Source organism: Monodelphis domestica, chromosome 2, assembly GCF_027887165.1.
Source record: "Monodelphis domestica isolate mMonDom1 chromosome 2, mMonDom1.pri, whole genome shotgun sequence".
NCBI lineage: Eukaryota > Metazoa > Chordata > Mammalia > Didelphimorphia > Didelphidae > Monodelphis > Monodelphis domestica.
In genome coordinates, this window is record NC_077228.1 from 374,352,158 (window position 1) to 374,378,566 (window position 26,409).

General features: G+C 37.7%; 1 protein-coding gene across 1 annotated transcript in view; it reads left to right on the forward strand.

Moving 5' to 3' along the window:
* The window catches only part of CCDC162P (uncharacterized), a 239,392-nt gene that overhangs the window by 136,801 nt on the left and 76,182 nt on the right, over positions 1-26,409 (forward strand). Inside the window, exons 27-29 of the mRNA XM_056818639.1 lie at positions 8,136-8,253; positions 10,796-10,961; positions 22,805-22,943. Of these exons, the coding sequence (XP_056674617.1) occupies positions 8,136-8,253; positions 10,796-10,961; positions 22,805-22,943 (423 nt within the window). The remainder of the gene's footprint in view (positions 1-8,135; positions 8,254-10,795; positions 10,962-22,804; positions 22,944-26,409) is intronic.

Sequence of the window (26,409 nt, forward strand, 5' to 3'; positions counted from 1 at the left end):
CAAATCTGGTCTCAGACACTTAATAACTCTAGATGAGTCACTTAACCATGTTTGCCTCAGTTTCCTCATCTATAAAATGAATTAGAGAAGGAAATGACCAATCACTCTAGCATCTTTGCCAAGAAAACCCTAAATTGGGACACAGTGAGACAATTGAAATGACTTAATAACAAAAATATTTGGGGAAGATTTTCATTATTATTATTATCTCACTTCTTATCTTGTTTGATTAAGATCAAATAGAAAATTAGCTTGGAACCGATCAGTATTCTACTATTATTTTTCATATTTAGTATTCAACAGTCTATTGCATAGATGAATAAGAATAACTTATTTGTAGTTGAATAAAAATACAGGGATGGGGCTGCTTATGAGTTGACTTAACAAATTATGGTAATAAGAATGTAAGAGAATCCTATTGTATCAAAAAGCATAATGAAAGAGACAGTTTCAGAGATAACTGGAAAAACTTGTATGAACTGATACAGAGTGAAGTGGGCAAAAATGGGAAAACTATACAGTGATGACAATACTAGAAAAACAGACATCTTCAAAAGATTTAACTCTGATCAGTACAATGACCAATTATAATTGCAGAAAACCATTGAGGAAAAATGCTACAAATTTCCTGATAGAGGAAATGATGGAGTCCAAGTACAGAATGAGACATATATTTTTAATGTGGCCAATATAGAAATTTCTTTTGCCTGACTATATACATATTTGTCAGAAAAAGAGTTTTTAATTTTTTTCATTAGAAGAGTAGGTAGGAGGAAGAAAATAAATGCCTTTTAGTTGAAAACATAAGTTTCAAGAAATAAAAAAAGATAATAAACAATTACAAAAAATGTACTGGGCTTTAAACTTATCCTTTGTAGTTTCACCGAAAGCTTCTTAAATACAACTCTAGCAGCAGACGGGACAATAAGGATGATATATAGTTCATTTTTCTTCCACATAAATCAGTCAGTTAATCAACAAGCATTAATTTATACTAGAAAGAGGAGCCTCATTAACACAAAAATTTAGTTAATCCTTCTAGGGTTTCCTGTGGAGTGCTTACTATGTTCCCAGCCTTATTCTAGGCACTGGAAGTATGACAAAAATGAATGAAACAAGTGCTAGGCATGAGACACATACTTTAATGGGGAAAATACCAGTTCATAATAAACATGAAGTACTTTAGGAGGGAATTCACTAGCAGTTGGAGAAATCAGGAAAAGCTTCTTGTAGAAGATGATGCTTGAGCTGAATCTTGAAAAAGAGAGGAATTCCAGGAGATAGAGCTGAATGTATTCTAGGCATGGGAGATGACTGGTGCAAAGGCATAGACATGGAAAATGGAATGTCTTGTGTGAGGAACAGAGACTGGCTAGATCAGAGTAGTGGGGAATGGGAGTAATGTTCAATAAGGCTGGAAAGATAGCTTGGGTACAGATTGGGAAAAGCTTAAAAGCTAAACCAAAGGGAATCAATTTGACTCTAGAAGCAATAGGGAGCCACTGGAGTTGATCGAATAGGAGAGAGACATGGTCAGAGCTTCATTAAAGGAAAATCATATTGGCAATAGTGTTTTTATATTATCTTGTTCTCATCTTTTTCATGACGTTCAGATAGAAATGGCATTATCTTTGCTCTTGATGCTTTGTTTTATAGATTTTGAAAACTAATATCCAATACTCCAAGTATTATATTTAATAATATTTATTAATATTTAACTTGAAGCAAAAAGAAACTAAAAGCTAGAGAAAAATATGGAGAAAGAAGAGAGGGAGGAGTTACAAAAACTTATATACAACAATGCAAGAATGCATGTAAACAGAAAGGGAAAAGGATTCTTGGGACAAGAAAAGAATTCTAGGAGATGGAGTCCAAATTTTTCTAATTATACAGTTTCCTTCAAATAATTTGTATGGAATAGAATGCATAGTGTGGAGCTATACAGTTAAGCTATTCGTTTATGGTCAAAGAGAAAGCAAAAGCATCCCTATGAGGAATGTCCAATCTTATTACTTGTTCTACCAAATAAGTTTGACATTCTTTGAGGGCAGTTTTTACCCCTCATGAAACCTGAAAAAAAAAATCCTTTTTTCTACCTTTCTCATGGAGAGCCTCACATCCTAAATTACCTAGTTGGTAAGTAATCACTTATTTATTATAGGATATTGGCCTTTGGGTAGCATTGCCTGTCAGACATTTCTAAGACTAAGGAGTTTTGCATCATTCTAATCTTTAAAGGGCTGATGATTGGAGCTAATACCTTCAATAATTCTCAAACCAACCTCATCCTAAAATACCTGCCCATAGTATATGTGCAATAGAGAGGAGGGGATTTAGGGGCTAAAGTGGATCCTTTGTCACTTATGGGAGTCCCTTTCCTGCTTCTATTTCCTCCATTGTCTCCTTGTACTTCATGGAACAGTAAATAAGGGGGTTCCAATGTATCTTTCCATTTTCTGGGAGAGGCAACTCTGGGAACTTAACAGTCATATAACTTGTTCCAAAGAGCACCTACACGAGTGCCTCTGCCCAGCCTGCTCTCTCAGGTTCTCCCAGGGATATGTATACTTAGTAATTTCTGACATCTGCTGCCAAAGTTCTTGGCTGCTAGTGCCTGTGCAGCAGGCGTCATACTTGGCTCTTCCCAAGTAGACGGAAATCCAGAGCAGAGTTGAGGGGAAAAAAACCAACAACAATAACAATAAAAAGATGGAAAATAAATTGGCAAAAATGAAAATGGCCCCACTTGGAAATATGTCTGTGGTACGGGGAGAATTTATGCTCCTCATTCCTGACATCAGCCAGAACCTTATTCCATTCACTGTTTAGAAAAGCAAGTGGAATACAGATGTCATTCCCTCATCCTGCAGCCTAGCTGTAATCAGGCATTTGTTCTTCCAAGGGGGACATATTTCTGCTCTTTTAGACATTCGGTTTATTTCTCTTGGGCTCTATCCATGTTACAGTTGAACCCAAAGGTCTCAGCACAAGCCTGAGAACAAGACTAGATGAAACCAGCTTGGGTCTGCTGCAGTTCAGGGATAACATGACCCTGCCAACTAAGAAGTCACCTTCATCAAACTGAAATTCAATAGCATGTTGGAGTTGAAAATTACTTGATCCAACCTGCACAAAATGGTGGCTGGGCAGAATTTTCTCTTTTCCAGGGCTCTCCTGGTTTTGAATCAAAAGAAAGCATAACTGATTGGCATTTAGCGGTCCCTGAGAGATTGATAACCAAACATACATAATGGATAATATTAATTATTAACAATATCATTAAATTTTATATTGACTATTATTAATAATCCATGTTAATTAATAGCATTGATTTATTTATCTGTTATTCATGATTGAGTAAGCTGGTACAAAGCTAGCTATCACTTTGGCATGCTGTCATTGCTGATGGTAGACATCTAAATGAACGCTGACCTCATCTGTGCCATGAAGAGCTCTTCTCAAGAGGCTGAAAATAAAGGAGAAGTGAATATCACAGGGTTCCCCAGGAAAGAAAATTCCAGTCTGACTTCTGGATTAACTTGTTTGCTTTCCAGGGGAGTCGCACCCTGGGTGTAGAAAGGACCTGGAACATTTTCTTCCACTGGAGGTCCTTCCAATGTTGTTGTCGCCTTCTGGCCAAGCTTCCTCCCCTTAGTAATACAGTGGTGTCTAATGGAATGAGAGAGAATTCTCTTTCCTCCTGGTTGGTGGGAAGAGTAACAAGTGTTCAGCCACTTGGAGCAAGCCTGTTTCAATGCATTTCCTTGTACAGGGGATAGAGAAGGAGATGTTTGAATGGCATCTGTTTAGAAATTTCACTTAAAAACATCTTTAACTTTACTACTCTCAGCAATACAATGATCCAGGACAATTCTGAAGGACTCATGACAAAGAAGGCTATCTACCTTCAGAGGAAGAACAAGACTATCTTTCACTTTAGTTTATTTGTGTTTTTATTTGGGTGTTTTGGGTTTATATGTGTATTCTTTTACAACAACATATTGTTGTAAAATATATTACAATATATTGTTGTAAAATACATGGGAAATATATTTTGCATGATAATATATGTATAACCAAGATAAAAATTAATTTTTATAACATTACACTTTTATTGATATATTTTGTTTTTTGTGACATTTAGACCTTCCAATATATCCCCCTCCCTTCCATACCTCCCAGAAAGGACTATAACAACAACAATTATAACACATATAGAGGCTTAAGGCTTATACAACTCTACAAATATCTCATTTTATCCTTTTAATAACTCTGGGAGGTAAGTGTTATTATTATCCACATTTCACAGGTAAAGAAAATGAGGCAGACAAAGGTTTTGATCTGTATTCACACAGCTATCAAGTGTTTCTAATATGTGAGATTTAAATCTAACTGCTTTATGTTAAATGTCACACTGACTATGTTGGTCCTTATTTTCTAATGGCCAAGTATGTTATAGTTCATTCTTTTTCCTTGGGTTCTCTGGTACCTTTAAGGGAGACTGAGAGGAGGAAGGTGTCTGAAGTATGTTATATAAGAATAAAAAAAGAAGAGGGGAGAAATGGTTCAGCAAACCAACAAACTGAAAAAGTCTGGCCATATATGTTGTACACACTCTCACCTCTGCAAAGGGGAACTTCCCTGTTTCTTTGTAGAACGAAGCTTCATCATAGTAATTCTATAGCATTCAGTTTGGATTATTCTATTCTTGTTGTTTCCATTTACATCACTGCAGTCATTGTGTGTATTATTTTACTGGTTCTGCTTACTTCACTTAGTTAATTTCTTTCCTTAAAAAAAACAAAACAAAACAACAACAAACCCTTACCTTCTGTCTTAGAATCAATACTAAGAATCAGTTCCAAGGTGGAAGAACAATAAGGGCTAGGGGTTAAGTGACTTCCCCAAGTGTCTGAGACCAAATTTGAACCCTCCCAACTCCAGACCTGGCTCTATCCACTGAGCCACATAACTGCCTTTTCACTTGGTTAATTTTGCTTCTAGTGATAATAATCCACTAAAAGCATTTAAAAAATATTTTGAAATGAACTGAAACATGAAGACATGAAACACATAATCTATATGTACATACCTATTTGCCATATGATGCCTTTTATGATGCAGGGAGGAGAAGGAGGGGTGGGGTACGTGGAAATAAATTCTATTAATAAAAATTATTTTGAATATGATCATAATTTTGATATTAATTCATTATATATAATTTCATTATATATCATTTATAATATTAATTATATTAATTATAATAGTTAATATAATAATTTCATTATATATAATTTATAATATTAATTCATTAAGATAGCATGGCATAGTGGAAATAGTTCTGGATCAAGAATCTAGAGCCCTGGGTTTAAGGTCTAACTCTGCCACCTACTACCCTTGGGCAAATCACTTAGCCTCTCTCTACCTCAGTTTCCTCATCTATAAAGAGATGGATTACATGGCCTCTGAGATCCCTTCTAGTTCTAAGTCAACGATTATCTCTTTTAGGATCATATTCTGTGTTGACATCCCTCATCCTGAAGCTAATGGGACAAATAAAATGGGGTTAGAACTAGATCTGTGATTTCCTTATTATAGGGGATTCAGATAAGAACAATCTCTGCAACCTGCACAAAGTTGCCCAGGGCATTCATTGAAAGGTTAAGTAACTTGCCTTTGATCACCTAGCCAGTACATGAGGAGAGATGGACCTTGAACCTAGCTAGGTCTTCTCTCCAAAGCTGGCTCTGTCCATCCACTGCACCATGCTGCCTCTTAGTTAAAATGTTAGTTTTGTTTTTTAAAATGGAAGAAGCCTGATTTCCTCTAATTTCTGAGAATTTTATCTCTAATAAGCAATGCACTCCTTGGACTTCTGTTAACAACATGCGTAATAATTCACATTTTTAGCAAATCTATTTGTTGACCCAATATACCCTTTTTTATGATTTCCTCTAAAAACACAACCCTACCTTTGGTCTTCCCAGGCCCAAGGCTGTTAGAGAAGGAAGCAAACCCTCTCTCTCCCTTCCTCTTTCTCACAATGGCAGAACTTCCCCACCTAAAGTCCAAGTCCCAAGTCTTAATGTCGGCAAAGTGATGGTTGAATGGAAGTTACTATTTCCATGTCTTATCGTTTTGAACAAAGGGGAGACTTAATTGGTTAGTGTTTGAGGCTTCTTATTAATAGATAGTCATAAATACTACTATTAATTATTTATTCTTTGTTAGTACTGAAGCACTTCATTCATATTGTCTCCAAAAATCCGTTTAGAGTAGACACTTTAGTTCCCCAAGCCTAATGTTTATATATTTTTTCATGGTTCTTCCCAGTTATGATGCTTAACTGTAAGATGCCTCCCCCTTCCTTTTTTTTTATGCACAATCCCCGCCAGTTATTACAACATCCTTCCCACTAATCAGTGTTCACTTCCTGTTGTAATGCCCAATATTGTTGGTGGCCACTCCTCTTACTTACACTTACCTTACACTTAGAGCCATTGACTTTTAGAGCTTAATTTACCCCCCAAATAATCAGGTCCATCTCACCCCTTAGATGAGGAAACAGAGGACTAGAGAGGCTCATACTATTTCTTTTGGCTATCATGCCTACTCAGTAAATGCTAAGGTATGTGGAGCTCAACATCCACAACTCAACGAGCGCCATGAATTGGTTCTCTGAAGGTCTACCTTGAATCCACTGGAATGAGAAGCACTTCTCCATGGCCCATTTTGCTGAAGGCTCTTCAGCTCCAGGGAACTGAAAGGTCTGTGTGCTTCATCTAAGTCCTATCCTATTCCCAACCTTGCTGGCTCTATATATCCAAATGGATCTTCGACTAGTTAGCAGGCTATTGGATTATTTATAACTCTTGGGAATGTGGGAGAATGGCCAGTAGAGAGCTCATCTCTCACTTTGGCATTTAAGGCTACAAGATAGTTAAGTGAGAGTTTGTGACTAAACCTACCTCCTTGGTTTCCTCAAAACTGCAATAAATGCAACAAACACAATAATAGAACAATCATTAAAAGCCAGATAAAGTTTTTGGAATACAAGCTCAGCATTCAAAAGACACTGAAAAAAGGTAAATGTTTGAATGACTTAAAAAGGGCCAAAAAGGCCACTTAAAAAAAAAGTCAGTGGGGAGGAAGAACAAGATCCCAAGATTTGAGTGGGGGCTGGAAGGGAAAAGAGAAACAAAAGAAAGAGACAAAACCTGGATTTTTACAAGAAACCTAAAATAAAGATATATAATATTGCTTTTAAGAAGCAACAACAATATTTGATGGAAGGGAAAAATAATTTTAATAATCGGAACCATGATACTTAACGGAATGAACACTCTCATGAAATAGCAAAGGGTAACAGAATAGATTAGAAAGCAAAAGTCAGCAATTTTCTGTATACAAGAAATAGAAGTAAAATGATGATTTATACTGTTTTAAATTAAGAGGTGGAATTTAATTTATTATACAGAAGTTGAATTTTTAAAATGAAATTATAATAAGATGAAAGTAAAAATAGATTCTTTTCAAGAGAAACGCTGAGGCCTAATAAGGCCAACATACTACATCCTAATATTTTTTATTTTAACTATATTTTTGAGGTTTGTATTAGAATGATATAGTGGAAAAGAGTATTGAGTCAAATATTGGGAAACCTGCACTTAAGTACCAGTTTTGCCACTTGTTAGATTATGCCTTCTAAAGAGTCATATTCACTCTGAGCATCAGTTTCTCCAACTATAAAATGGGAATTATAGGATCTAGAACTTGAAGGAAACTTTAAGGTCATTTAGTCCAACTCCTTATTTTATAAATGAGCCCCAGAGAACATTAAAGGTCTTGTCCAAGCTCACACAGGTAATAAGAAAGTAGCAGAGTTAAAATTCAAACACTGGTCCTCCATGTCCAAAGCTAATGCCTTTTCCATTGTACTATGAATAGATTTTAATATCTGCCTTACAAGGTTGTGAGGAAGAATTCAAAGGACTATAGAGTTGTTGGTGGTCATCAATACTATACAACTATTAGGTTGTTTTTCTGTTTAAATACTTATAATTATTGAGAGTTAAAGTAATTATTGTTTAAATAGTCTGTGCTTTGAAACCTGAAATTTCCCTTTAATGTCACAGGAATTTTCAGTCCCGGCCACGACGCTTGCTGTCTTCTGATGGAAGAACCTTCCTCAATTTATGGTTCATACCCCACCACTTGGAAGTGTTGATCATGTTCAAAACTCTTCCAGAAAAGGTTTGTATTTTCCAACAGACTGTGAGAAAAACAATTTTGATTTGATTTTTCAGCATACCAGTATTATAAAAGAAACCACATTCCTCAATTCTATTGAGTTCTGTTTTTCAGCAACACCAGGGATGCCCAATGACAGTTTTCCCCTAATTAACTTGGCATTTTCTCACAGATCCCAATTTTTATTTGTTTGCTTTATTATAGTTCCTCTTGGGCCTTGTTATTTCTTCATTTCTTTTGCTCTTTCAAGCACATTAATATTCTTTTCTCAAGCTTCCAGCATTCTTCAGTAATCCTTGGTTTCCTACCAATCTCTTAAAAAAAAACCCAGATCCCACCCTTGGATCCCAGAGGATGCATGTGGCTGGGGTTACATACATAACTCAGCTGTGTCCTACTTGGGCAGGGTTGATCATGACTTTGAGAAATTCTATTGTTGGATGTCCATAAAAGGAATAACATAGAGAGATGCAGATTATGCTGGATCTTAGATAGACCAACATCTCAAACTCATCATTTGCAGCCCTAAACTAAATATCTACACAAAGCCTCTTTTTGTCCCCCCACCAAATGCTAGTGCTCTCCTTCCAAACTACATTGTATTTCACTACTTTGTATTTATTTTCTTTATATTTATTCTTCATTTACCTATATAAAAATACATTTTTGTTGGGTCCTTTGTAAGACTATAAGGCCCTTGAGAGTAGAGATTATTGTATTTATTGTGCCAGTACTTCTAGCATCTAGCACCGCAACTAACACATAGTAGATACCTAACAAATATTTATTGGTGGATTTCCCTTCCTCTCCTGTCTCTCCCCATAACTTCTCAATTTGCAATGATGACACACAGGATCAGAATCTGAGAGTGCTCTATGACCCGTGCTCCCTTATACCCCACAACCAGTCAACTGCCATGTCTCCCTCCTATTTGACTCTTTTCTTCTCCCACTTCTACTCTCCAAGTTCAAATCCTTCTTATCTATTACCTGGAATATTCTCCTCCCACCAAATGCCATAGATCACAGCCCTTCCCTGTCTTTGAGGTACCTCCATGAGACTTTCATTGGCTAATTCTTCTCCCCACCCCACTCCCACCTTCCATTTGAACTGATTTCTACCATGTCGTATTTCTCTGAGCATTTTGCCTGGACCTTTCCTTCATACATTATCATATTCCCATATCACAGCCGTTTGAATTCATTAAATTGTAAATTTCTTGTAAATCATATATATGTCCCGACTGTTTTTCTGTCCCTGGTGCCAAGCTCAGGGTCTTGTACCTGGCAGGAACGTGGTCATATGATAGCCAGTTAGCTAAATATGCACTTCTCCAAATGCTGAATTCAGTGTTCTTCTCGACTCTGAATAAAGTCTATTTGACCTAGTTGTGTTTTTTGGAAACACAATAATATTATCTGTTATTATAGTATAATTTCTTGTCCTTTGTTCTTATTTGTACTTGTTCTTCACTTAAATATGAATATTAACTAACCAATAGTTGGGTTTTTTATGGTGTAAACATTTACAGAAACGTTTAAAACGAAGTCACCTTCTGCCTTAATGGTGCTGTGTCAGACCCCAGTGTGAGCCTAGGTTCCCATTGTGAAATATTAGCTATGTAAAATTCAGACACAGGTGGAACCTCAAGCAAATTTTATTTGCTCATGGCTACCAGTGGTCTTAACTGAGGCAAATCCTCTTCCTTCAAAAACAGTGAATGAGTAGCCCTGACAGTAAATGCATAAACAGAACCCTGATACTCCTATGGATCAGTCAGTCAACAAGCATTTTAGTATGATGCTGCAGATACAAATACAAAAAATGAAGCATCCCTGTTGTCTAGAAGCTTACCTTCTAATGGCAGATCCATGACTTCATTGATGTGGGTACTCTCCTGATGATGATGATGATGATGATGATGGATAACATTTATATGGTGCTTACTATGTGCCAGGCACCATATTAAGTGCTTTACAACTATTATCTCATTTGAGGCTCACAACAATCCTGAGAAGTATTTTCCCCATTTTATAGATGAGAAAACTGAGACAGGCAGAGGGTGATGACTTCTCTAGGATCACATAGTTTGTAGGCATTTTTTGAACTCAAGTCTTCCTGATTCCAGATCCCACATTCTTCCATGGTACCACGTAGCTACAGATTGCTAACCCAACCATGCCTGGCTGTCCTGTTCAGACTCTATGCATGTTCTCCTCTATGTCCCCCTGAGAATCCTCTTTAGGGGATCCACCTAATTTTCCCAAGGTCTTCCTCTATGTATGGATACCAGGGTAGCCTGTGGGTTGTCTATCTCCACATAATCCACCTGTTGTCCACTTTTCCAATGATCCAGAGTTCTAATTGGTGAATTGGAGGGTCATTTTCTCCTGAAGATATGGCCCAGTAGGTACTGTGATCAATATTTATCTGCGTGTTTTTAGAGAGTGTATGATTGCTCTTGACCACACAAAATTGTCTCAGCCTTTACAGATGATGTGGATCCTTCCTAAAATGTCTCTCCATGTATTGGTCTCATTCTTAGGCAGCCTTTAGGGCTCTCAAGCTCACTTTGAGGATTATAGCCTCCTTGCATGACATCGTCGCCTATCTCTTCAGCTTTGCTAAACTTGGAAGTGGCAAGGAATCTTTCCATCTTCCTCTAAGTCCCAAACCACTCAAAGCTGACTGGGGAGGAATTGAAGGCATTGGTAAGTGGTAAACATATCATCTTCCATTTTTTTTAAGCACGCCAGTGATTTCAATGGTGTATGGAGCTCCTATTGAGGAAATTCTTCTAGTAGGACAGCTTAGCACCCTCTCTGCAAATTATAATGTTAGATAAAATTGATGGAGGACACTGGAAGATCTCATGAATGCTGAGGGTCACAGTGCAAGTATATATCAGCAACAGGTCTTGAACTCGGATCTTCCTAACTTAGTGACCAGCTCCCTACTGTCACACTGTCTCTCCTCATTTTGAATATTCTGGAAAAACTAGCTGAAGTTCTTTTTTTTTTTAAATCCTTACCTTCCGTCTTGGAGTCAATACTGGGTATTGGCTCCAAGGCAGAAGAGTGGTGAGGGCTAGGCAATGGGGGTCAAGTGACTTGCCCAGGGTCACACAGCTGGTGAAGTTCTTATTAACTGGGAGAAAAGCAAAGAGAAAATTATTGATTTTTCACAGGCATGGTGATACCATTCAAGCATCTGCCTTCTAGCTACATAAAAGAAGTGTTTACAAAAAAAATTTAATTCAACAACACTCATTAAATAGTAATGCATCTTCCTAGCTTTGTAGAATTTTACAGTGGAAAGAATTCTACCTTTGGAATAAGAGGTCCTGGGTTCAAATTCTGACTTTGGTGCCCTGTGACCTTGGGTAAATCACTTAACCTCCACAGGCCTCAGTTTCCTCACCTGTAAAATGAAGAAGTTAGATCATAATGGCTTCTCAGATCTCTTATAGTTTTACATTTATGATCTTGTTTTATAGTTTCTAGAAAATACAATGAGATTCTTAGAAATCCAAATTCTTTTGCTCTCACTGTGAAGGTAGAGATAAGCTTGTCTTGGTTAATAAATAACTGATGACTTTTTAGCAAGAATCACTTTTAGTCTAATACATCTGTATGTGTGTTATATCCATATATACTCCTACTCTTGGAGAGTATGGTAACCTGTGGGAGAGCCTGCTCCAAGTGTAAAAGAACACATCACTTTATTTGCTATGATGTTTAGTACATTTATTTTGTTTTGAACAACGAAAAGAATTATTAAAAAAAAAAACAAGCTAGAGTCTAGAATTCTATGGTAGAACTTTATATTGACCTTTAAAGATCACAGAACAAAAGCTTTTGTTTTTTTGGTTTGTTTGTTGTTTTAAAAATTCATCTGGGTTCTATTGAATTATTTGTCTTTGCTGATAGTTAAATTCATAATAAAAACATTTTAATAGAATTACTTTTAGTTTTTAGTGTTCCAGTAAGGTTCCATTCTGAGAGCTAAATTAATGATGATAGATTTAGAGCCAGAAGGTATCTTAAAAGTCACACATTTCCATTTTCTGAAGTTCTGAAATTCCTTATTCAATCACAATCTGCTATCATCTATTTCTCCTTATACCTTACTCCTCCCAAACACAATCTTTGTCTCCACTGCAATCCCTCCAACATCTTAAAACTTTCCCAAACTATGACCCATGTTTTCTCCATCCGGAGTGCCCTTTTCTCTCTTCCCAATCTTTACCCATTAGTTAACCAGTTTGCCTCTTTTGTTGTTCAGTTTTACAGTTATATCCTATTCTTCATGACCCCATTTGAGGTTTTCTTGACAAAGATAAAGAAATGGTTTGCCATTTCCTTTTCCAGAACATTTTCAAATAGGGTTAAGTGACTTACCCAGGGTCACCGAGCTAAGTAGTATGTGACACCAGATTTTAACTCAGGAAGACAAATCTCCCTGACTCCAGGCCTGGTACTGTATCCACTGTACCCCCATCTGCCCTTTAAATTTTTTAAAATATTATTATATTTTGTACTATTATATTATTATAATAATATGTATTATTATTATATTAAAGACTATTCTTTATTCTCAGATGTCCCATTCACAGCTTGTGAAACCCCAACCCTGGATTACTCCTCTTATTCTCCAGAACTAGAAGTCATATAATAATATTGACTGTGTGCATTATAAATTTGTTTCCTAAAAGAAGAAAATTACGTTTTATAATCTTAACCTATACCCTGAGTGCAGCAAGACAAAATACTTTTGTTACATTTAAATTAATTTTCTATCTTACACTACAGGATGGTTATTCCAAACCTTCTCTTCTTTCTGTAAATTCCCAGAATACCTCTTCCTGCTACTTGAAGTCCTTCTCTGAAAACCTTACTAAAATACATGGAGGATATTCAAAGAGAACTTCCTCTTCTCTCCATCCTCATCCTCTCAGAGTCAATCATCATAACTCTAACATTTTCTTGTTTTCTCTAGTGATTGATGAATAATCCTTCTCCTTGTCAAGATCAAGCCCTTTACATATAATCTTGGTCTTATCCCCTCCTGTTTTTGCCAGCTGATTTACTCTCCCTATCATCCTCCTCTCTCTCTCTCTCTCTCTCTCTCTCTCTCTCTCTCTCTCTCTCTCTCTCTCTCTCTCTCTCTCTCTCTCTCTCTCTCTCTCCTCTCTCTCTCTCTCTCTTTCTCCTCTCTCTCTTTCTCCTCTCTCTCTCTCCTCCTCCTCTTCCTCTCCTCCTCTCCTCTCTCTCTCAGTCTCTCTCTCCTCTCTTCCTCCTCTTCTCCTCTCTCTCTCTCAGTCTCAGCCCAAGAATTCTCAAGTCCCCAAGGAAAAACAACCCTCCCTAAATCTCACCATTCCTGCTATTATCCTATATTTCTCCTTATCAAAAATGAGAATTTCCTCATGTATATACCTTGATTTGATTGTTGTCCAAATTATTTTTTACCAAAGGGATAGAATTTTAGAATGGATTTGAGAGAAATACCATTGGAGTTTGAGGGGTGGAGTGGCTCAGAGGAAATGAGGCAGTTTTTAGATTGAAGTAATGGTCAGTTTAAATGTATTCTCTTTCTATTCCCTTTAGGCTAGTGATTTATGAAATCTGTGGTTGTGAAAGAACTCTGAGTTGGCTGCAGAATACAATTCTTGTATTCTGCTAGCTTAGCATTGTGGGGAGTCATAAATGGGAGTACAGATGTGGAGAAAAGGCAAGAGCATGAGTAAATGTAGAGGAAGAGAAGATGCCTTGTAGTATGGAGGAGGCATTGGTACTGCCCAGAAGCCAAACAAATTTAGGAGACAGAACAGAATCAGTAGAAAGGCAAAAACTTATTAAAAATTAGTCATAATCCTGTGTTGAAATACAAATAAAGCCCCAATATGCTTTTAGATCCTTGCCCTTTTGTTAATTTTATAATCTTATTATTGTGTTTGTCATTGAGACTCAGAAAGGTTAAACAACTTGCCTAAGGTCATACAAATAATAAGTGGAAAAATCAAGATCTGAACTCAGATGATGTTTTCCAACTGAAGTATATGGTGGAATATATGGTCAAAGTGGGATGCACTCTGACACTTATCTTTTTTAATAACCCTTCCCTTCTGTTTTAGAATTGATACTAAAGATCAGTTTCAAGGCAGAAGAGTAGCAAGGGCTAAACAAACAGGGTAAAGTGACTTGCCCAGGGTCACATAGCTAGGAAGTGTCTGAGGCCAGATTTTAATCTGGGACCTTCTTTCTCCAGGCCTGGCTCTCTATGATCTGAGCTTTAGCTGCCTCAACTCTTGACACTCTTAAGTGCTCTTCCTTTTATATCACACTACTCCTGAAAATAAAAATATAATATATATGATTTAAAATACCTCTGATGAAAAGAGTTGTATGCATGAATAGATGACTCTGTTTGTCTACCTCAAGTGATGGAGAAAGGCCAGTAGGAACAGAACTGATAATACCACAAGTAATTTGTTGGAGATCAGCAAAAATCTAACTGGTCATTTCTATGGGTAATTTATTGGAGGCTGACCTTGGGTGGTTACCAAAAGTTAATGATGGAAGTTTAGATGGAGTCTGGGAGAGAAGGCAAACACGTGTGTCTTTCATTCTCATCTTCTCTAGGGGGTTGTTAATAAAGGTGGGATTGACGAGGACAAATATGTAACAAGATAACCCCAAACTCATGACTGTACAGATAGTAAATGTTGTAGAAACAGAGAAGCGGGAGAAATCATGGTGGGCTGAAGGTAGAAGGAAAGACTCATCCAGGAAACAATGTCATAGATCCAGACCAGAGATTCTTAACTATCTTTGTGTCATGGGCTCCTCTGACAGTCTGGTAAAGTCCATGGGCTGCCTTTTCAGAATGCTTTTAGATGCATGAAGTAAAATACACAGGATTACAAAGGAACTCATTATCCTTAAATATAGCTATCAAAATATTTTTTCAAACAAGTTTATGGACCCCAGGCAATCTCAGAGAGGCCTCTAGTCTAATTCTCACATTTTATGGATGAGAAAACTGAAGCACAGGGAAGGGAGCTTATTCCAAGTCTCATAGGTAGTAAGTGTCCAAGATGATATTAGAAATGAGAGCCTTTGACTCTAAAGCCAGTGCACTATTTTTCCCCCAAAAAATCTTATCTTCTGTTTTAGAATCAATACTGTGAACTAGTTCCAATTGGTTCCATTGGTTCTAAGGGCTAGAAAATGGGGGGGAAGGGAGTAAATGACTTGCCCAGGGTCACCCAGCGAAGATGTGTCTGGGGCCAGATTTGAATCCAGCATCTTCCATCTCTTAAGCCTGGTTCTCAATCCACTGAGCCACCTAGTTGACCCCAAGTCATTGAATGCTTTCTCCCAAATCAAGAAACGTGACCAAATATTTCAGGCCTTTTTATACATACACACTGCTCTCATTCTTTTAACTCTAGATTTGCATTAACTCTCTCTTGCTCCATAAAAGCACTACTAGAGGCTCTGAATTGTGCCATTCAAATAAAGTCTAATTTAGGGTTATGTCATCATTATCACCTCTTTGCTTCTATTGCTATAGATGAAGATCTCAGGGTCTCCCAGAATAGCCCCCAATCTCAGATCTCAAAGCACCAAATCTGTGATGGCTTCCATCCAATTCCAGTAACCATTTACTCTAAATTCCTCTAAATCAAGACCCACCCAAAAGGTAAAGCCAAGGCAATAATGCCACACTAGGACTCAACTATAAACCTAACACAATCAAACATTCTTTCTGTCTCATAGGTTGGTTCTGCTGGAACCTGAGGTATAACCAGTAAATGTTTAACAACTGCCTGGAAAAAAATGTATACATGACACATTTTTAAGTTTAATTTGCATAGTTAACAGATTCTTAACTCTAGACAATCAATAATAAACCAAGCCCTAAACTGTAGTGTTTCTTCATTTCTGAGGTATAAATGCTCATATACTTAAAATTTAGCCATCACTTACAAGCCAGTTTGAGCTGGCTCCAGAACACTCCTGCATAGAGGTCATTTAGTCTAGTTCCGTCATTTTACAGAGGAGGAAACTGAGGCCCAGGAAAGTTAGGCTTGCTCAAGACCATCCAGGTGGAAAGTTTCAAAACCAGATCCTCTGAGTTGAACCAAGCCCTCCTTCTCCTGTACCTTAATGCCTCCCCACCAATACTCACTGCATTAACACAGTTACTCAGACCACAATTCTGATTGTCCACTCATTTTCTCTTGCCATCCTTGGCACTCTCCATCACAAATATATAGGGACTACATCCAATACCATCATACCAGTCAGTGATCACAGTCAAGAAAATGCCCCGAAGCTCTTTTATTGCCTAAAGAATAACTAACAATTATAGGCAGGTGTGAAACTTTCTTGCCTTCCTTGTTTAGTTCTTAACTGTTCAACTTTCAAGATTGCAGAGCCTCTCAGGAAGACTTTGGAAGACAGAGAGAACTGAGAAAAGGGGAGTGGAAATAAAGACAGGTGGAGAAGCAGGAGCAAAGTTCAGGGAATAATGAGTAACTAGCTTAGTTGGAATGGAGGGTTTATTTGGAAGTATAGAGGAGAATGAGTTTTGCAGGGAACTTAGAGGCTAATGAACAAATTTATGCATTTCTTCTACTTTGTATGCTTAACATTAGAAAGCTTCAGAGGGGATGAAGGGAAGGATAAAGTGATAAATGTCAGTGATATAAAAACAAAATTTAAATTTACTTTAAAAAATAAAAACTATTCAGACACAGATGGCCCAGATTTTGCTAGATTTGCAATTAGAAGTATGTGTCACAAGAAGTATCACCAGAGATGTTCAGAAATGAGCTTCCTAGGAAGAGGGGTTATAACTTTGTGTGCTTAGCTTTCTTGAAAACAAGTAGAGAATGAATGATGCCCAAAAGGCCAAATTGCAGGATGATCAAATAAAAAAGGATGTTGACTCCACTTCTAGTCTGGTATAGGTGGAGGGGAAAAATAGCACATCGAGATTATAAAATACCTTTTATTTCTTTAGGATGGAAAAGTAGCAATGCCAGTCTGTAAATTTTTATGCCTCCTTTAATCAACTTCAGAGCTATGTGAGGTCAAAGAACTTGAATTTTCCATATTCAGAGTAGAATACAGTTTAGTATAACACAAAGAATATTGGGATTGAGAGTCACAAGATCCAATCCAAGTCTGGGCCCTACTCCTGACAATTTAAATGACTACATACAAGTCATTTAATCTCTCTAAGCCTCATTTTTCTCAATGGTAAAATAAGTTTAAAATATAGTCCTGTCTCAGAGGGATTCTGTGAGGACCAAACTAGAAAATACAGATGAATGCATCCTGTCAACTATAAAGTACTCTGTAAATGTCAGTGTATTGCTGTAATTATAATTAATATTTTAAAAATGTGTGTCCTTTAATAGTATTTCAGTTCCACCAACCTTACCAAAGTAAAACATGCAAATTCTTCAATCTGGCTTTCAAGGGACTTCATGATACGGCACCAACCTGCCTTGCCCAGTCCCATTTAGCATCACTCCTCTTCATATGTTCTATGTTTCAGTCAGATGGGAAAGCTAGCTGTCTATTGAACTTGGCATTCTATGTCCTGCTTCCATGAATTTGTCTGTGCTTCTCAGAATTCACTATCTTCCTTTAAGGCTCCTTTAAACAATCAGTCAATCGATAGGCAGTCACTAAGCATCTGTCTATAGACCAGGTATTGTGCTAGCAATATGTTGGGGATACACAGACAAAAATAAAACAGTTGCCTATCCTCAAGGAGCTTACACTCTGCCCAGGTATCACCTCCTCTGGTGAAGTCTTCTTGACTCCCTACTCTCTACCCCAATCTTTAATTATTGATGCTTTCTCCTTCCTCAAATTACCTTGTATTTGCTTTTTCATGTGCAAGGAAAGCTATGTATCTCCCCAGTATATCTTGAACTATTTAAGGGCTGGGACTCTTGCTTCCATCTTTGTGTCCCCACAGTGACTGGCAGAGAGTTGTCATTTAATAAATGCTTATTGTTGTATTAAAATCAATCTTAGAAGACATGACAAACCTCCTGCCATATTTTCTTCCTTCCTCTAAGTTAGCAGCTTTGTTTAAAGACCAGGAAGAACTCAAGAAAGAATTGGGCTCTATCAGGAGAGTGTATGTGTAACATCCACTTAAAGAAACTCAGGAAGCCATTGAAAGCTAAACTTCTAACACATCATGCTTATGATTTTGGAACACTACAAGACAAATGAAGCATAGAATATTTTGGCTATACATGTGTGAGGATATGCTTTCTCTTATGGGCTTGCTTGATGAAAAGGATTTCCATCTTCTCTTGTCTGCATTCACATAGCTCAAATATCACTCCCCTTTTGGTAGAAATATCTCTTAAGAACTAGTGAGATCATGGAGTCATGAAAAGGTTAAGAATGTGGCTGAATTGCTTTAGTCTCTTGAGAAGAAAGGGGGAGAAATCAAATTTAAATTAAGTTTTGGCTATTGAATTTCCTTGAATTAAAATGGCGCTCTGAAATTATTTTGCATTCCTGTTTGGTACCTGTGCCAAATGGAGGTAAGGAACAAAGAAGAGATACCATGACATTGAGAGCCCATTTGTGCTGGTCCTCTTCTGGTCCTAAAGTGGAGACAATGCTATCATCACTACAGGAAGCCCAGAACTTAGGCCAAGATGATGCTCAGGAAAGAAAAGGTCATCATTGAGAGATAGGGCATTGTGAACCTCAGTATGACAATGAGTTTCCAGAAATCCTCTTTCAAGAAACAAGATTAAGACTTTAATCCCCTTTTAGTTAGCTACTTAAAATGTTGAGCATTGCTATAATTTTGATTCTACCTTATCTATTGGTCTCCCACAAGTACAACTCCAACTCTGCCCCTAACACTCAGATATACACAATTTCTCCCCCATTTTCTTCTTCCACAGCTTTTATACTCTGCCTCATCCCAAAGTTCCCCAACAAAGACATAGTCACACCTTGCTCTGTTTATTTGTTCCTTCAGCTCAGTCACAGTGAATGTACAGCCTTAATGAAGATATCAAATTGACACTAGTACATGGGTTCTAAATTCTTTTTTGTGTCATGATAAAGTCTGGTAAAACCAAGGGCCCCTTTCAGAATGATGGTTTTTTTTTTTTTAATTCATAATGGAAAGAAAAAATTCATAATGGAAAGCTTTGTACTTCTATTTTTTATTTCTTCTACTTCATGGTTACTAATAAATCTTATAAATTGTAATACTTGGAGTTATTGATGTTAATTTAAATCTTACAAATGCTAAATTTTAGAGACTAGTTTACATACATACACATACAGACACATATATTCACAATCAATCCCTCAACTTTTGAAGGGGAGATCTTCCTAGAAAAAGTTGTGAAAGTCAAAAAACCTAATACTGATACATGGATCCTATGGAAAATAGGGAGTTAGATTCCTGCAACCACCAAAAATGAATTTTTCTCTAGAAATCCTGAAAGTACACTTTTCTACATATAGTTCCTTTGACTAATAACTGAGAGCATTCTGAGAACAGGTATTTTTCCTAACATTGACCATGAAATAACCCATAAAACACAGTACCCAAGATCAAATTGGTAACATGCCAAATATTTTTTCTTTCTAGTAATTCCCTAGAATTCTACAGCCTTTTGTGCTAACATCTCAATAAAAATAAATATCGATTTCAGACAATATTCACTTTTCATAATACACGAAATCTATACTACCATAAATACTGTACAACAAATAAGATTCTTAACATGAGACCATTTTAACCTGAATCTTACCTTCCACTGTATCAGATGGCAGTGTGAGGATGTTGTATTTGTCAATCTGAAAAAAACCAATCGGAAAAAGGGAGACAGTGCTCTTGTGGCCCCCACCTAGAGTCATACACACACAGAAAACACCACACAGAGGCCCCCCGCTCAGAGACTCTGGAAGCAATGTCTACAGGAAAATATACCAAGAATGAAGATTTTCATTGAACTGAAGAACTCGGGGTTCTGGTTTTACCTTATGGAGTAAAAGTGAAATCATGGACCGGTTACATAGTGCTTGGGAAAGAGGAACCTGGGAGAACCCTAACTATAGTGAAAGAAACTAAGAAGATAAAAAAGAATACTTAAGATTTGACTACATCCACCACTCCTCTCCAGGATGCTCAAGGGGGCTCAGTAGCCTATTGTTCACTTTGGGACAAGAGTCAATCAGAGAGTTTCTTGAAGGCAAATTCCCATGGGACAAAGGTAAATTGGGGGTTTCATAAAACAAGGTTGTCCTACTATACTGCTGTAGATCTCTAAACCTTGACTGCCTTCTAAAAAGCAAGGGGAATGTTTCTGGGACTTCTGGGCATTGTTAGAAGCCAAGACTGGCAAGGTCTTAACATCAACTTGTAGCCCAGTGCTTTGGGGGCAGGATTGCAACAGACAATTTTAATTTTAAAGGCAACTAATGAAAATATTGTATATAACAAATGCACAGGGAGCACTTTATAACAGCAGGGTGAATGAGACCAGTGAAACAACTAGTGGTGTTGTGGGAGAGCTAGTGATTAACCCGGGCCAGGAAGGAGGCTTCCCTCAAAAATGAGGGGCTCCAATGATTATCTTTAAAAATAGAGAAATTTATTAAGTTGAATGCAAGTTGAAGTGAACTGAATGGCCAGGAGGAAGGTGCAGGCAAAACACTGCCTCATCGAAGAGATGGGGTTTGGGATTCTTATGTCCTTTTGAAAAAAGGGACTATGTGATCAGAGATGGGTTGATGGGGTGATGTGCTATACCTTGAAGACAAAGGGGGGTGAACTTCTCAGTTCAGGGAATGATTAGATATCTGAGATACAAATGGATGCTTATCAGAAGCAAACTGTGAAGAAGATGTCTGTGCTCATCAAAAAGCTAAAGGGAGTACCTCTCTCAGCATAGGGCTTATGTTGTTCAAAGTCACCTTCCTTCAGCCTGCACTACAGGAATGCAAGAAGAGGAATCCCTTGCATACCTTTTGATCTGGGATACCTCTGGGGTTTGGGGGTGTCCAGGGAAAACCCTGAAACCCATGCCAGTAGGATACTAGATGCTCCACAGACTTGCAACATAGCATCTTTTCTTTTTATCCTACTAGACATAGCCATGAACATGCACTGTTGCTAATGCCAAATCAGGTGAAGATGTGTATGCATGTGCATTTTTGTTTTTCCATTTGAGTTCATTGACCTCATGAAATCTATCCATGGATTCTAATGGACTGAAAGCTAAGTACCTTTGCACTAGGTTATTCCATACCCTTCATATTCCAAAGATCTTTCATAGATTTAAAAAGCTCCTAAGTCTAAGACTATAGAGAGTGTCTAGTGTGACTGAGGAAACTTCCCTGGATGCTAAGTGACTTTCCCAAGGTCATGGGTAATGGGCATTAGAAGTGGGACCTGCATCTAGTTCCCCTACCTCTCCAGGCAGGGTTCTTTCCAGAGTATTATGCTTCTCCTTTATTATTTGGAAACTAACTAAAGACTCTTACAAAATTAACTGACAGAAACTTGCTCATTCCCATCATTTCTCCAAGGTGAGAGTAGGCAAATCAGGTCTCTTGCACAGTGCCTTTATTATGGTCAGGCCACTATCCAGAAAGAGAGGCAATGATGGCTTATTTTTTTTAATTTTGAGATACTCCTTTGTTTTGCGTGTATGCCTGGGGCTGCCTTTTCTCTTCTTTAGCCCTTGAAGATGGATCAGAAAATTAGGATCCCCTGAGACTGAAGAGTGAATGCTAACTCTTAAGGTTTCCTCTGATCTTGATTTTCTTATTGGCATTACCCAGAGAAAGCAACAAACTTAATAGGAATGATGACAAATTAAAAATTCCCAGAGACTTTAAGAAAGGAGGCCTTTTCCCTCCAGGCCCAGGGCTAGAATTTCATAAATCCTCCCTTTGGTGTCATTTTCTCTCTACAGCTTGTTCTTATTGTAACATAAAGGGAAGCAAGTTTCTGTCTTCCAGGAGATGGAAAGAAGGAAAAGAAAAATCAGGGTCTGGCTTCTAGAACACACAATTTTGCTTGCCTTGCACAAAATGTGATTAATGCAAGTTTGGGGAGGGTTTTTGGTTTGAAAGATAGTTTGGGGATAGTGGCTGGGGAAGCAATTGAGAGAAAAAATAGATGGAATGATTCTTTGGGTGAAAAATTAGTCTGAGACATAGGGACAAGGTCAAGTAGCAAGCTGGATCAGCCTACAAATAGTAAGTAGCATTCACCAAAGATGCCCAGCACTTGGAGCTGGACCTAGACAGTTGTCCTTAACCTTTCTACTTATGTGCTCCACATCCTTTGGCAAGTTGTCTCACCTCCCTGAGCCTTTCTTTTCCCTTTTTGTAAAATGAGCATGACAGCAATTTGTATATCTCAATATGGCTTTGAAGAGTCCAGATGGGGGTGGGTATCCATAAGTCATGAAGTACTAGTTACATGTGAGAGATTATGTATTGTCACATGTCTTATTTATTGTGGGATTTTCCAGGGGCTGAACTTAGAGATGTGCAGAGAATGATCGACAGCCTTCAGAACCCCCAAGATCCTAACCAAGTAGCCCAGTCACTGATGATCAGAAGAGAAGTTATGTTTCTACAGTTTGACACAGCCGTGAGACACCTTATCCGGTAAGCAGTGTAAATGCTGTTTTGGTGATTTCTGCCCCTGGAAAGATACTTACTGGGTGACCATCCAGGAAGAACCCATCTTAGCAAAATTGGGAAAGAATGGCTTTAAAGTATGTTTAAAGCAAATTGCTCCCCTCAAAATTCCCTCTCCAAATAGTCTCTCTTACAAGGACTCGCCCCAATTTCTCCTCCTCTCTTATGATAAGAATTGTTCTTTTCTTTATTTGTTGTGTTAGAAGTTATTTCAACTACATCTTCTTTCTACTCCATGGCCTCCTTTTCCATTGTTTTCCAGGAACCTCCATTTTGAGGAAGAGTCCTGATTATCCATCCTTCATTTTGGTTTTGGCACAGATGCCTCTGTGCCCACCCAGGACCCTCTTCCCTTTTTGTGTTCATTTTTCTGTGTTGTCTTTCACCATTAGAATATGAGCTCCTAGTTTTATGTTTTAGTTTGTTTTTTCTTATAGTATATCTGGTACATGGTCAGAATTTAATATATGCTATTGACTTGTTCATTTGAAGGAGATAATAAAGGGCTTTGAGATCATGCTATATGTGAAGCAGATGAAGGAACCAAGAATGTTTATCCTAAAAAAGAGAAACCTGGGAGCAGAGGAATTCATGCCTACTGTTTTCAAGTATTTTGGAGGACTGTCAAGTGGGAAAGGATTTCAACTTTATTTACTCAACCTCAGAAAGCAAAATAATGATCACTGGGTTAGAGTCTAGCCAGGAAGGGATACTGGCAGAAAGGTTGGGGGGAAGGATACCCAGAGGCACTTGCTCTAATAGGTTCTTCATTGGAATTTGTTGGGAAGTTTAGATGTTCAAGGTGAATTGATGCCTCTTGGGTGAGGATTTGCCAAGTCCTTCTCAGAGCTGCCTATCCATCTTTGGTATCCACCTACCACTCATCTTGTAATTGTGGCTCCAAGAAACTGAAGTATACACAGCAGCCATATCCTGGTAAACCATCTCAGCAAATGGGCTAAACCGGGTTGAGGTTAACCAACAAGGCTCAAACCCATTAGTGAGTTAGTGGGGTATCTATCTACCCCAAGCATGTGAGGTCTTCTTCTAATGGCTATGAAGGTAGTTGAAGCAGGTACAATGGAGTGCTTAGAGCTTAGTTAGACATCGAAGATGCCAAGGTCATCCACTGCATCCTATGTCATCACTAGTCTTCCTGACTTCAAATTCTCTGGAAGAGAGTGAGGCTGATAACTTTGTGCAACTCTGTCTCACAAATCTGATTCATGCACAAGTCAAGGCATCACTTGTGATGCCACTGATCTTCTTTGAAAATGAAGAACAAATAACAACAGGACCTCTAGAACCTAGATGAGTTGCAGGAGACCAAGGTGGGAGGGAAGGAAATGCCATCCTTCTCTTCTACTCAAGCCTAGATGGCTTTAAATGCCACCTCTGCTATATTTCTTATCTGTGAAGATATGAATTTCTGATAAACCCTTCTTTTCAGCTCTCTCATATTCCCCACCCCCAGCCTTCAAAAAGAACAGTAGCACTACCCAAAACAGCTGAGTACACAATTCAGTTTTTAAAAAATGTAAATCAGAGACTTTTGCCATGTAGGCACCAGACAAATAAGGTAATTTGCTTAGAACTTCATGAATATTGTATTTGACTGGTGTAATCATGACCTTAAAAAGAAAATTTTATTTAAATTACAACTCACTGTGTTTCAGCTGGAATAAGTGTGGGAAGGGGGGCTGCCTGTGGAATTCTGTTTGTCCTCAGGTAGCCGAAATGACCCTGCTTCACTTTGATTAACCACAACCTAAATATCTGTCCAAGGGCAAGCTCTGTGAATGAGTGCCTTTAATTTCAGCTTAGAAGTGTGTCATCATTGCCAACCCAGACTTCCACAAGAACAAAAAGGGTTGGGTTGTATTTAATTGCTGTTTTTATTGTATTTTCATTCTTGGCAAAGGGCAGTTCTGTAAACTTAGAATATAAACAAACACATGAGTGGTTCATTCCAGCTTAGAAAGGAAGATGCTTTGAAAACAAGACAGAAAACAAAAATGAAGAAAAAAATTGTTAATAATTAGTATCACTTTAATTGACAAAAGACTGTAAAAAAAAGTAATTTAGTTGAGTGGTTCAGGATGATAAGGGAAGCATTCTAGAGCAGTGGAAAGAGCACTGGGGGCAGAGGATCAAGGTTCAAATGCCTCTCTGACACTTGTTACCTTTATAACATTAGTCAAGTCAGTTGACCTTCCTGGGCCTTAGTTTCCTCATCTGTAGAAAAAAGGAAGGAGAGGGTTGAACTAGATGATACCTAAGGGCCAACATTCTTACATTTACTTTTTAAGCATCTCCCTGACCTTTAGTTCAACTTCTTTCAGACAGAGGAGAGATAATTATAATTAATAATAGATAGCCTTTATATATCATCTACTATATGCCAAGCCCTATGCTAGGCATGTTACAATTACCATTTCACTTAATTTGCACAACAACCCAAGGATGTAGGTGCTGTTGTTATCCTGATTTTTACAGCTGAGGAAACGGAGGCAAGCAAGAGGTTAAGTGATTTGCCCAAGGTCACACAATTATTAAGTGTCTGAAGTAGGATTCAAATTCAAGAAAAGGAGTCAGGAAGCCTTGGATTAAATACAATCTCAGACATTTATTAGCTATGTAACCTTTGGCAAGTTACTTAATTTCTCTGGGTCTCAGTTTTCTCATCTGAAAAAATGAGGGAGTTTATCTCTTCCAGCTCTAAAGCTATGATACTATGTATGATTCTTAATTCTATAATGTTGGAGTAGAAGACTGGAAATGTTGCGAGTAAGAGCCAAGTCTAATTCATCTTTGTATCTGCTATCTCTTAGCACAATGCATCTCACAGAGCAGCTTTTTTTATAAACACATAGAATTGAATTTTAATTGCCATTGGTTCACTCCCACTCATCTTTTGGGGGTTTGGGCATTTCTAAAAGCCTTATTATTCTTGATCTCCAATACAGTTCAATTCATTTAACAAACATTTATTAAACAACTTCTGTGTGTAAAAGGCACAAATTTTTTAAAAATCACTCACTACAGACCAACACTTCAGGCCAATTTAATGCCTCAAAAATGAGATGCACTTGATAGTTTCTCAGACATCTGTTCTGTTTCCTTAGTGTTTCTGGAAGTAAACAGCAAACATTTGCCTAGATATTTTTGTTCACTGAATGAATAAATGAATGACAGTTAACAATATGTTTTGGGGTTTTTTGTTTTTGTTTTTTTTCAAAAATCTTACCTTTCATCTTAGAATTAATACTATGTATTGGTTCTAAGGTAGAAGAGTTGTAAGGGCTAGGGAATGGGGGTTAAGTGACTTGCCCAGGGTCACACAGCTAGGAAGTAGTTGAGGTCCAATTTGAACTCCAGACTACCTGTCTCCAGACCTGATTCTCAATCTAATGAGCCACCTAGCTGTCGCCAA